A 13,320-nucleotide genomic window follows, 5' to 3' on the forward strand; every position below is an offset into this window, starting at 1 on the left:
GGTCTTTGGCCAGCCAAATGGTCCGGGGCTTAAGTTGTTACATTTCCCTTGCATTTCCCTTGCATGTGATTAGATATTCTTTGCAAAGTGAAATTTCACCACATTCAGTAAGTTCTGAAGAAAATTCCTTGGCAAAGTACAACTTCACTTGCAAAGTAAACAGCCTATCTGCCTTTAGTAAATCAACCCCATTGCATTATACAGTATATTAAATATACAGTATATTTAAATTGACATTTTTACTTATCAGAGTAGGAACATGAATTTGAAACTTAATCTATTCATTTTACCAGAGAACGTGAGGCTATTTTAGATGGGAATGTTGTTTTCAGCTATCTCTAGAGTGATAAAAACTGATTTCTATATGTAAAGAACACAATATGATGAGGGTCTTGGAGGAGTTTAACCATCTCAGAAGACATAGCAGGATAGGTCAATAATAATCTTCAGTGCTAACAGAGTTAAAGAATTATTATTATTATATACGATTTATATAGCGCCAACAGTTTATGCAGAGTTTTACAAAGTATGGGGGGGGGGACACAATTACAGTACAGTTCAATACAGAAGGGACAGGAGGGCCCTACTCACATTCTAAAGGGAGGGGGAGGTGGTACAAAAGGTAATAGCTGCAGAGAATGATTTAATGGGGGTGGCTCGGGGACAGTTAGGTGGGTGTGGGATAGGCTTCTCTGAATAAATGAGTTTTCAGGGATCCCCTAAAGGTGGACAGGGTAGGGGCTTATTGGACATACTGGGGCAGGGAGTTCCAGAGGATGGGAGAGGCTCTGGAGAAGTCCTGAAGGCGAGCATGGGAGGAGGAAACAAGGGAGTTAGAGAGCAGGAGGTCCTGGGAGGAGTGGAGGGGACGATTTGGGCGATATCTGCATATGAGGTTGGTGATGTAGATGAAGACGATGTTGTGAATGGCCTTGTATGTTATGGTTAGCATTTTGAATTTTACACGGTGGGGTAGGAGAAGCCAGTGAAGGGATTGGCAGAGAGGGGCGGCAGTCACGGATAGAGTGTGGTGTATTAGTCTAGCAGCAGCATTCATAATAGACTGAAGGCACCCCCTAATGGCAGATTTTAGTATTAAATGTCATACATGTCATATTCCCTATTATTTTTATAAAATATGTGTATTTAATGCATACAATCATAAAAAAATTATGTTAACAAAGTACAACATATTAATTACTGTTTATTTTTTTATTAGCTACTTTGTGGCCTTTCTCACTCACACCTTTTCTTTACCCTCTAGGATGCCCTTCTTCAGTATGTACCAAATGTAGAACAAATAGCCCTCTGGGGGGATAGATTTGATATTTAAATACTATTTGATATATAACCAGGAATTATTCACTTCCAGTTGCTCTTACTGTATTTCCTAAAAATCAGATAAGGAATAGGGACATCTAGTGGACGTTAAATATATTTGCAGATATGTATGTCATTATTTTTATTAGTAGTTAATTGTGTACAGATATTTTCAAGGGTTACAATTAAGTAGCCTTGGGCAATAATTCCTTACTTGCAAATGCAGTATGCTGCGTATTCTTGCACATTATGGCAGGAGCTCTGGGGACCGGCAGCAGCACAGTTCCACTTTAATAAATAAATATAAGGCATATTTCTAAATATATGGAAAAATGTCAGGAGAGAGACATAAAAGCTGCCATGTCGTCCTTATTAAAATACTAGTTGCCTGCTTTTTATACTGATCCTCTTGCTGCAATTCTTTGAGTCAATGATCCGGGACATGTTTGCCTATAAGGACTTCTGGGTTTCCTCTTATTATCCTGATTTATATGTGTTCTGGGTCAGTGATTTAGAAAGTATTAAAGCAAAGCAATTAGCATTTTTCAAAAATAGGTCAGCAATGTCAGTATATGTAGTTACCTGATGACAGGTTTCCTTTGAATTACTTCCCAATACTGTTCCTCACATTAATTTACCTAAAGTGGTTGTAAACCTCAGATATGAAAGATGAAGAAAGCATATCCCTCTATAGTGTGTACTTGCCTCAATCCAGAGCTATAAGTGTAATTTATGTTTGCTGCTTCAATCCTCTGCTATCAGCACAAGTCACTTCTGACAAGTTTTCCTGACACCAAGAGAAAAATGGTGACAGGGGAGGGATCCCCAGCTTATTGACAGCCTCGGCTCTGTTCTGGTGTGCTGCGTGAAGGGGGTGTGTCCCTTAAGTCCAATCAACTCTCCTCAATGAGTGTAAATACAGCTCCCCGCCCCCTGCTTTCTCAAAGTTCAGACACGCTTTATATATTCCGGACTTTGAATGGCTGTAGAGAAGAGAAGGCAGCAGATAAACAAGTACAACCTTTTTTAGGAGAATCTGTGTATCTCCTGAGGCAAGTGACTTAAAAAAAATTGAAATGTGCAGCTGAAATACATACAGAGCCCTTTCACATTGGTGCACCGAAAAATGTATTTTTTTTTTTTTAACACGCTTTTGGTGCACTTTCTGGTTTCATGATTCCCAGTGTGCACCTGTAAAATACGGACATGTTACTTAAAAAACACACCAAAAACACACATGTGATGCGCTTATGATATGCTTTTGATGCATTCCCCTTGACTAACAATAGAAGGTGCATTTTTGGTGTGCTATTGAAAATTGCAAACATAGCACAGCAATATGAACGGTTACATAGTACTTAAAGGGGAAACATTTTCATGTACTTTTTTTTACCCTGGAAAGGTGTATTGTCGCAAAAGCCCACCAGTGTGAAAGGGGTCATACTGAACTTTCATACCTTTTAACTTATTTATAACTCAGTCCAGTTCTTTCATCCATACTCCCCTGCCAGGCTGGATAGCCATATATTTGACCCCCTGCTGCAAATGCAGCTTGGTCAGACACACACCCAAAGCCTGTTTGTTGGACAAGGAAACAGCAGCATCACAGTGGTGAGGTCATCTCTTTGCTCACTCTGCTGTCTCCTCCTGTCAGCATGTTCACTGTTAGCACTGTTGCTCCTCCTTCTCCTAGTCCAGGGGTAGGGAACCTCAACTCTACAGCTGTTTTGAAACTACAAGTCCCATGAGACATTGCAAGACCCTATCAATCACAGGCATGACTCCTAGAGGCAGAGGCATGATGGGATTTGTAGTTTCACAGGCATGACTCCTGGAGGCAGAGGCATGATGGGATTTGTAGTTTCAAAACAGCTGGAGAGCCAAGGTTCCCTACCCCTGTCCTAGTCTATAACCTAAGCAGGAGGCTATAAAGGCAAGAGCATACACTAGGTGCATTTAAAAAGACAAAAGCATAACTAAACCCAAAAACAGAAGAAAAAAAAAGATATATTGTAGCTTACAATCATTGGATGTGGTGGCTGCATTCGTTTTTTTCCAAGCTTTTACTACTTTATTTTCATCTGGTGGGTAGTCAGTATCACACCTCCTGTCTCAGGGTGGCTACATTTACTCCTCCACTGTATCTATTACTAGTTTCCTTTAAATAATTCATAAATAAATTAGCTGGTGTTTTTATAACTTTCTGGAACCAGCTTTGATATATTGCTTAGCAAGGCTTTTCACAAGTACATTCTGATTGTGCATCAGTCTTATAGGATCCTGTGGATAACAGTTATCTGAATACTATTTCTAGAAAATAGATGAATTAATTAATCTTGCTTTGTTAGCTTTACAGTGGGGAAATGTACTAAACGATGTCCACAAAACCAGATAACCTGTGCTTGCTGCAAACACCCAGTCAGGTTATTGGGGGTATTTTAAAGCTGATTAATTCTTCATAAAGGGATTGTAAAGAATCAAGATTTCTTTTTTTTTTTATATAACAAACATGTTATGCCCCATTCCCAAGGTCGGAAATTCCAATGGAAAAAGTCGGATCGGATTACGTTGTCGGAAAATCCGATCCTGTGTGGGCTCGGACTTTTTCTGTCGGAATCTCCAAAGGAAAAAGTTTGAGAGCTGGATCTAAAATTTTCCGACAGCAAAATCCGATCTGAATTTTTCCTATCGTGTGTAGAGAATTCCGACGCACAAAGTGCCAAGCATGCTTAGAAAAAATTTGGAGACGAAAGCTATTGGCTACTGGACTCTACGTAGTCCCGTCGTACGTTTTGTACGTCACCTCGGATTTTCCCACAACTTTGTGCGACCATGTGTATGCAAGACTAGTTTCAGCCAAAATCCGTCGGAAAAAATACGACCATTGTGTATGGGGCATAACACTTGCCTGCACTGTGCAATGGTTTGACACAGAGTAGCTCCGATCCTCCAATTCTGGGGTCTCCCACTGGCATTCCTGGCTCCCGCCCCCCACCCGCTGAGTGCCCACCATAGCAAACCGCTTGCTACAGGGGCATTCACTTGGGCTCGCTTCTTAACCGGCTCATAGACACACAGAGCGTGGCTCGCTCTACCACCCCACTCCCTCCTCACTTGCTTTGATTGACAGCAGCGGGAGTCAGTGGCTCCCTCTGCTGTCTATGAGTCAACGAGGAGGGAGAGAGCCTCTCATGCACAATGCTGGTTCGGGCTCAGGTAAGTATAGGGGTGAAGGGGAGCTGCACAGAGAAGGTTGTTTACCTTAATGTATTTGGGTAAAAAAAAAAAAAAACCTTGCGCTTTTAGAACCACTTTAATCAGATAGGGTGAACGTTTCCACTAAACACAGAAATCTTCAATAAATATTCATCCATTTTTTTATCTTTTTTTTATTCTAATTTATTAGGGTAGAAAAAAAAGAAAAATTCTAAGCAAAGCATAACATTTTAAAAATGTCATAAAAAAATATAGCATTTTATTATAAATAACATACCAATACAATAATGTGACAATAGAAATATAATAACTATTAGGATGCCACCAACAGCTAGTGTTTAGTAGATTTCCTGTGTTAATATTTGTCACCATCATATCTCCTTAGAAGACAGTGGGCATGAGGAGGGTTAAAAAGGGCAGAGCTTAGGATCCACAGCACTAGAAGCAGGCAGCTGAAACAGTAAAGTATGCTTCGATGATTTCTCATGCTGATGGAATTGCGATAAATCCTTTCTCTGTCTTTTCAAGGATTAATTTGCAGTGCCATATAAATCTGCTCTATGACAGTACATCACTAAAACTGACACAGAAGGTACTCTAGATGAACATGATCCAGTGGACTCATCTACCCTTTGTACTCATTATTGCTTGCTCCATCAATTCTGGTGAGTGCATTATTTCATTATACATGTGTTTAGAATGTTTTCAAGTTAATATGGCTTTTCTTCTGTATCTACGTCTGTTTAGCTATAACTTTTCACTTTTCACAGCTCAAGCTGTATATTGATCCCCTGCCTTGAAGTAGTGTGTAGTGCGGAAGGAGTGTAATTGTAAGATAAAGAGATATTGTTAGTATATCACAAGTATGGGCAAAATATACAATGCATAGTTAGTATATATTGTACAGTACTGCAAAATTATAATTGCTCCTGATTGGACGCTGACAATGAAAATTAACGTTGAAATATTCATCTTTAAACGTATATAAAGCCCAATCGCTAGAATCTCATATAAGCACTAATATAGTAATGTGATTTTTAAAGTCTTTTTCAAAAATGTTAAATCTGCAGCGTTCATTGTAATAACTGTGATGTGAAGGTGTTAAACTAAATGTTGTTCGATTTGGGTTTACATCTCTAATTGTGCCTTAAGCCCCATACACACTATCAGATTTTATGCTGATTTTTGGCTTCAGATTTATCAAAACCATGTAGTACAAGGGCCTGCCTGATTGCATACACATTGAAACTCCTAAGGTTTGACCTCATATTATATGGTTTTGGTAAATCTGAAGGAAAAAATCAGCAGAAGATCTGATAGTGTGTATGGGGCTTTAAAGTTATACTATGGGTTTAGTGTTTTTTTAACTACTATTAACTATTAGTGTTTTTTAACTACTGTTAAAAAAGATAACATTTATAGTACTAACTAGATTTTGGAAGTATACATGTAATGATAATAAAATGTGACTGGAAAATATAATAAACGATTAGTAAAATAGATAAGATAAAGAATAGTCATAGACCTCGTGCTGTTAGAAGGATGGACTTGCTTCAACCTTAAATATTGTCTTGCGTTCCTTGTGCTTAGCCATCTTCATGTTAGCTGCAAACACAAAAAAAGATATTAAAAAAGGGTGGCTTTATCATGTCGAAAAAAAAAATTCAGGTCATGCTGATTCTTTTTTTTTCTTTTTTTATTATTATTATTATTATTTCTTTCTTTTATTAAGAAAAAAGAGGGTATATAAAAGTTAAGGATCAATAAACCTCAGGATACTAATATGAAAAATAACTATCATCAATGCCATATATTTCTTCTCATAGGTATTATATTTTAAAAAAAAAATTTGTATTTTTTAATGTCACAAATGTTAGTATAGACTTTTGTTTTCAGCCATGTTAGTCTAAGTAGGCTATGAGATTACTAGTTATAGAAAGGTAAAGGTCTGATGGAAACGAAGACATCTGTCTAGTCTTACTTGCATCAGTAGAGGGACAGGATCTGCTATGGTGCTCATCCCAACTCAGCCAAAATATAATTATAATGAACGCATTGTCAGAGATTTGTTTTAGTTTCTAGATACAAAAGGGAACAAGTATGGTACCATTTTACAGAGTTCTTCAAATCTCAATGTGTATTCAGAAGTGATTTTTTTTTTTATAATTAAAGTAAACCTTTCTTGAGATAAACATGGATGCTGCCTATGCCAATGTCTCATACTAAAAATGCTAGTTGCTGGGCTGTCATTCTACTTTTTGGCCTTGGCACCTTGAACCTATAACCTGGTACAAGTATGCAGATAGGGATATTTGATTTTGCCATGATTTTCTGATTTGCATAATTCAACCATAGGGTCAGTATAAAGCCCTCATGCACGCTTCAGCTCAAAAACACTGCTTTTTACAGGCGCTTGAGCTTTTTTTCCCTCTGCCTCCATTTTAGCCTATGTGTCCATTCACACTATAGGTGTTTATTTAGGTAGGAGTGTTTAGAGGCAGAAAAAAAAACACCAAATAGTGTTCAGGAGAGGAGCTTTTGAGCATAAAAAAATGCCTCATGCGCCAAAATGTGGGTAAAAATATATAAACGTGTTTAAACACGCCTAAGCGTTAGATGCATTCAGCGCTTGAGTTTTTTTTAGTTCAATGGTCTGCATAAATAATTTTTCTGGCCAATGAAATAAATAAATGCCCAAATGCTTGACATGCCTAAACGCACTTGCAAAAAAAGGCTTAGGCGCGTTTTTGAAGTTGCCTTTCCCCTGCCAGGAGAAAAGCATTCATAAAATCCCCAGTGTGCATGAAGCCTAATAGCAAAGCAATTAGCATTATCAGAGAACAACATTGTAAGCCCCCATATTTATCTCCCTAAAGGACTCCTGGGCAAGCCCAATAGTTTTCAACCACTACAGGCAACACTCAAATCTCCTGCATTGCCTGCAGCTGCTGAGGTTTGTAGTTCATCTGTGTATGGGAAATATCTCTACCCTAAATCCCAGGCATTTTATGTATTTGTAAAAAGCTTCAGAAACCTTTACATATTATTATAACACTCTATTTATATAGCACCAACATTTTGTGCAGCAGTGCTAACATTTTGCGCAGCACTTTACAATTGAATATATACTGTATATGTGTAAATTGTAATAATTGCAGACTTATATTAAATGTGGTGCACTTTTTACTAATTTCAAAAAAGTTAGGCCAGCTCAATGCCCATTGGCCTTTTTATAGTAAATGCAATGGCAGAACACATTATTTATGCCTCTGTTTCTTAAAGGGACAGTTTACCCAGACGTTTAGATGGTTGAGTTGCCTACTGAGTTCTTACATCTCTTGTAGATTTAAGAACGAGATCTTCCAGCCATAATTCCTGACTCTGTTCCCACACAGCACACAATCTAACAAACTGAGTGGGTCAAGCTTGTAATTGTCTTTACTTGTGTGTGAACATGGCTGGTCAATCACCGAGATCACCATTAGATATTAAAAAAATGTTTGGTCCTATAAAAGAAACCCATGTTCAAAGAAATGTGTAGGGCAAGGGCCGGGTGATGGGTTGACAGGGTGGTCGTCATATCCCTTATGTTTTCTTCCTCGTTAAGTGCCAAGTAAGGGTCAAGTAAGGGTCACATGAGAGTCCTACCCAGGGGTAGGTTCTTCTGGGCGTACGCAGAGCCTTTGCCCTCTCCACTATCTCATTCCCAGTAATTGTATGGAGCCCCGCCATGCACTTAGCATATCTGTGTACAGGCTGAGGGCCCTGATGGACTTTTCCTGTTCCTATGGGAGATGGATCAAGGCAGAAGGAATGCCGATAACATCTCCCTCACTGCAAGAAGCTGTCTCACCTGTCACATGTACACACTTTCGACAGACCGCTAGAGATACCTTTGTGACCCTTGGTAACCAATTTATCGTTAACTCTGTATAAACTCGTGTGCCTTTAACTTCATACCCCAAGGTGTTTTGTGATCCGAGCTGTAACTATGTATGTTGTTTATTGGCATTACATCCCTTTAGTAACTTCAGACCAGGCAAAGCCAAAGTTCCAAATGCTTTCTATTAACATATGACATATACAAACAACAGTCCGAGCTAAAGTGTGGTCTTTTCTCCAACATCCCTAGTCCCTAACGTCAGGCTTGTGGCTGCCCCAGCATACCTGCATAAGAAAGAGTTCATTCTTGGCATGTCTATGCTTAGATTCTTCAAGGAGGTCTGTAAATTCCAACAATCCTCCTTGGTTGAGGAAACTCCGACCTCGACATGGCCCTGGGAATCCAGACTCTGGCAATGGCAGTGAGCGGGTCTAAGACAAGTAAGCAAAGCCCAGTCTCTCCTCTTAGTAAGAACCCCTAGGGTCCAGGCCTCAGTCCCTTTTATAGCACATAGGACTGGGGGTCAGACCCAAAAAAAAATCACCAAGAAAGTTCCAGGAAACGCAATTAAGCTTGCCCTTACCAACCGGGGCAGTATTAATCACTACTTGTCTAAAAACGTGGAGGCCACTAGTGATGACCCTATCTAAAAATACTGTGTGTTCATCATGACCTTCTAATATCTTCCATACTTGCATGCAGATTAAGAGATCTGACTTAGAGAACATTGATGTCACTAGATCTGTACAACAACCAAGCAATTAGCCTAACTAAAAAAAGCTTAGAAAAAGTAGTCTCCACATTTCTTTCAGAACAAGTTTCCTTTTTGTCTCTAACTGACTTTCATTTACAGATAGGAATACACCATTTACAATTTGTGTCCCACATCTTGGGAATTATGCAAACTGCAACATGAATAACGTATAATGTCGTTACGATGAGTAATTCAGTGGTTTCTTGTGGAAATGCCTTGCTGATGTTGAATTATGCCCTAAGATTACTTATGCCCTAGGATTATTGTGTCTTCTTCACGCACAATTTTTATCCTTTTAGAAAACTCAGCTGCAGAGAGGAAGGCTTTAGAGGGCATTATGCAATTTATACTTCCAGCAGTTCATACTTATGCTTTGTGGTGAAGAGAAATCATTTTTGTACATTTTGTACGGCAGCAAAGAATTTGCTTTAACAGCGTCTACCTAAATCAAACAGCTCGCTTTTGATATTAAATATGTAATTTGCTACTAAAGTATGTTAAATTATCCAGCATTAGTGAGGAAATACCTACTTAAAATGGTCACGTTGATTTAATTTGTTATTTATTGTCAGTTATAACATGCATTGTCTGGTTTTAAGCTGAGCAGCGTTGTTACTTTATTATAAACTGCAACAACATAACATGCTTTTAAAAATGCAAATTTCCACTTTTTTTTATATATTTTTTATCTCAGTGCTGCTGATCACCTGGAGCCCTTTGGTAGCCACTTCCTGTGTATATGCACTTTGGGGTTGGATATCATTGCTTAGGATACCTGACGTTGCCAACAGCTGAATATGCTTGTGTAAACTCATACCTCCCAACTTTTTGAGATGTTAACTAGGGACGCCTATTATAAAAAGTAGGCATAGGACACACACAACCAGCCATGCCCCCAGCTATGCCCCCTTAAAGGAAAAATTATACAAACATTTTTTTTAGTTAAGCCAATAAGTGCTTTTTTTACCACTACCGTTCCTTTATTCTGACATTTGAAAGAGGGACAGAGGATTTTTTTTCCAAATCAGAGACAGTCTCTCAAAATCAGGGACAGTTGGGAGCTATGTAAACTGCATTGGCACAGTCATTTATAGTCTGCAATGGAAGTGAATGTGACAGTGTGACACGGCGGAACAGAATTCTATAACCAAGGGAATGATAATGAAAGAAGGTTTCCTCGCTGTATTTCAGAGGCTGCACAAACAAGGTTCTTATAACTGATCAGTGTCATAGCAGATGCATTTCTCAGTACCATCCTATCACTGTGACCTTATAAGACAGGTATGGTAGTCAACCTTTGTTTTTAAAAAGTTTTGTGAGGGGAGGCTAACCCGGGAGTCGGCAATAGGTCAATCGCAACTTACACATCAATCATGATCAACCCTGCTGTGATGCCCCTCTATCAGAAGTGGTTGCCACCTCGTATGCCCCATACACACTATCAGATTTTCTGCTGATTTTTTCCTTCAGGTTTACCAAAACCATGTAGTGGAAGGGCCTGCCTGATTGCATACACATTGAAACTCCTAATCCTTGACCTCATATTATATGGTTTTGGTAAATCTGAGGGAAAAACTCAGCAGAAAAACTGATAGTGTGTATGGGGCTTCAGACCTCAGATTAGAGGGACAATAGGAAATTGCAAAGCCAAGGGAAGTTCTACCTCTAACTCTAACGTGTCATATGTCATATCCTATGGGAGGTCTGAGGAAACTTCCTTCACTCTACTGACTGTTACTGCATCTGATGTCTGGTGAGTGATTCTACAAGAGGGAGAGGGAGGGAAAAATTTGGGCTTAGAGCTATTTTGCTTTGGGGGGGGGGAGGAGTTTGTATTGGAAGGTGTGTTAGTTACTCCTGACCTCTGTGTGTTATGTAATGCTGGTCACTTGCTTCACACACTACTAGCATTTGCACTATGCGATACATAGTATTGACCTCTGAACTCTGCCTTACATACAACTGACCCATTCACTGTTTGTTACATAATACAGACCTCTGCAGTTTACATTACTTATTCCTGACCCCTTGCCTCTGTGTTACATAGTCCTGACCCCCCTGCCCCCACTCTGCATTAATTGCTGACCCCTGAACTCTGTGTTACTTGCTCCTGAATGCTACACTGTGCATTACATACAACTGACCTCTGTACTCTGCATTGAATGCTACTGACCTCTGGACTCTGTTGCTGACTACTGAATCCTGCACTATACATTACTTGCTCCTGACTCCTGAACTCTGCATTGCCTGCTTCTGACCCCAGCACTGTGTGTTATATACTACTGACTTCTGAACTCTGCCTTACTTACTTCAAAACCCTGCTCTCTGCGTTACTTACTCCTGCACTGTGCATTACATACTCTAGATCCTGCACTTTGTGCTGCTTACTGCTGACTTCTGAGTCACTTACTCTTGACCCTTTTACCCCGTGTTACTTATTACTGACCTCTAAGCTCTGCAATACTTACTATTGACCCCTGAACGTAGCTCTGTGTTACTTACGCTTGACTCTTGCACTGGTGCCTTATATACTACTGGCCTCTGCACTTTATGCTACTCCTGACCTCTAAACTCTGCATTAAATACTACTTATCTCTGCACACCCTGTTTATTTACTCCGGGCCTTGGAACTGTGTGTTGTATGCAAGTGCAACTGATCTCTGCACTTACATACTTCTGATCTCTGCACTCTATGTTACATATAAGGCTGGGTTCACATATTTGTGGCTGCGGTTTGCAGTCCGGAGCCCGGAGCCCTGTTCACTGGATCAGATGTGACCCTAAAATGCACAGGACACTTTTCAAAACCGCACCACAGTCGCCCCGCACATGTGTGAACTGGCTCCATTGAAAGTTGGTCACAAAAACACATTCAATTTGTGTATATGTCAACCCAGCCTTACTGTCCTCTGAACCCTGCAATTCTTAATCCTAACCCTGATACTCTGTGGTGGTGATTTTCTAAAACTGGTACACACTGAATCTGGTGCCGCTGTGCATAGTAACTAATCAGCTTTTGTGTTTTATTGTAAAGTGATTCTAAAGGCTGAAGGTTTTTTACCTTCATGCACATGCATGAAGTTAAAAAAAACTTCTGTGTGCAGTGCCCCTCCCCCAAGCCCCCTCAATCCTTACCTGAGCCCCCTCCAGTTAAGCAATGTCCACGATAGCGTGGGCTGTATGGGAACTCTCGCTCCATATTGGCCATCACAGCCAGTGAGCCAATGAGGGGAGATTGAGGGCTGGGCTGAACCGCAGCTCTATGTCTTATGGATTCATAGAGCAGCGGCTCAGGAACAAATCCACACCGGTGCCCCCAGGCGGCTTTATCTGGGGGCACTGCTCGTGAGGGAGGAGCTGGAGGGGAACCAAAAAAAGAGGAGTATCAGGGCTGCTCTGTGCAAAACCACTACACAGAGCAGGTATGTTTGTTATTTAAAGAAAAAAAAAACTTTAGTATCACTTTAATTAAACGAGCTGAAGTTAGAAGCTAATTGGTTACTCTACACAAATGCACCAAATGCTGTGTGCACCAGTTTTAGTAAATCTTCCCTGGTGCTACTTACTGATCCCTGCACTGTGTGTTACTTACCACTGACCTCTGAACTCTGCTTTAAATCATACTGGCCTCTGCATTATTTACTAACCCCTAAATCCTGTGTTACTGACTATTGACCCGAAACCTTGGGCTTCATAGAATATCCCCTTTTAAAATAAGCACTGCACCCTGATGATCTTTGATCTCTTCCATATTGCTCAGGTACACCTCCGCTTTTCTTACCCTAGTCTAGCCTGATACAAATAAAGAAATTCATTACCACAGAAGAGAGCAGAAAGAGAAACTACAACAAGGAATAGTATTAGCAAACTGACTGGCCAATTACCATATTTTCCGCTCCATAAGACGCACTTTTTTCCCCACAAAAAAATGGGGGGAAATGTCTGTGTGTCTTATGGAGTGAATATTGACCAGCCGGCCACCAGCCAACTAGCTGATGCATGCTAAAGCTGTCGCATTCTGGGATTTGTAGTACACTCCATGCACGCTCAAGCTCCCGGTGGGTGGAGAATCAGCGCAGCACAGCCAGAGAACTACAACTCCCAGGATATTGGAGGCAGGGCACGCCACTGCGCTGGCACTATCAGC

The 13,320-nt window shown here is 40.1% G+C and overlaps 1 protein-coding gene across 3 annotated transcripts in view; it reads left to right on the plus strand.

The window, feature by feature from the left end:
• The first annotated feature begins 4,970 nt into the window (after positions 1–4,970).
• Positions 4,971–13,320, plus strand: part of CHRNB3 (cholinergic receptor nicotinic beta 3 subunit) — a 108,435-nt gene continuing 100,085 nt past the window's right edge. For all 3 annotated transcript variants that reach the window (XM_077476109.1, XM_077476110.1, XM_077476111.1), the window contains exon 1: positions 4,971–5,201. In XM_077476109.1, the coding sequence (XP_077332235.1) occupies positions 5,138–5,201 (64 nt within the window). In that variant the 5' untranslated portion in view covers positions 4,971–5,137. The remainder of the gene's footprint in view (positions 5,202–13,320) is intronic.

Source organism: Lithobates pipiens, unplaced genomic scaffold, assembly GCF_037356315.1.
Source record: "Lithobates pipiens isolate NorthernLeopardFrog02 unplaced genomic scaffold, aLitPip1_a1.2 Scaffold_13, whole genome shotgun sequence".
In the NCBI taxonomy this organism is placed as follows: Eukaryota; Metazoa; Chordata; class Amphibia; order Anura; family Ranidae; genus Lithobates; species Lithobates pipiens.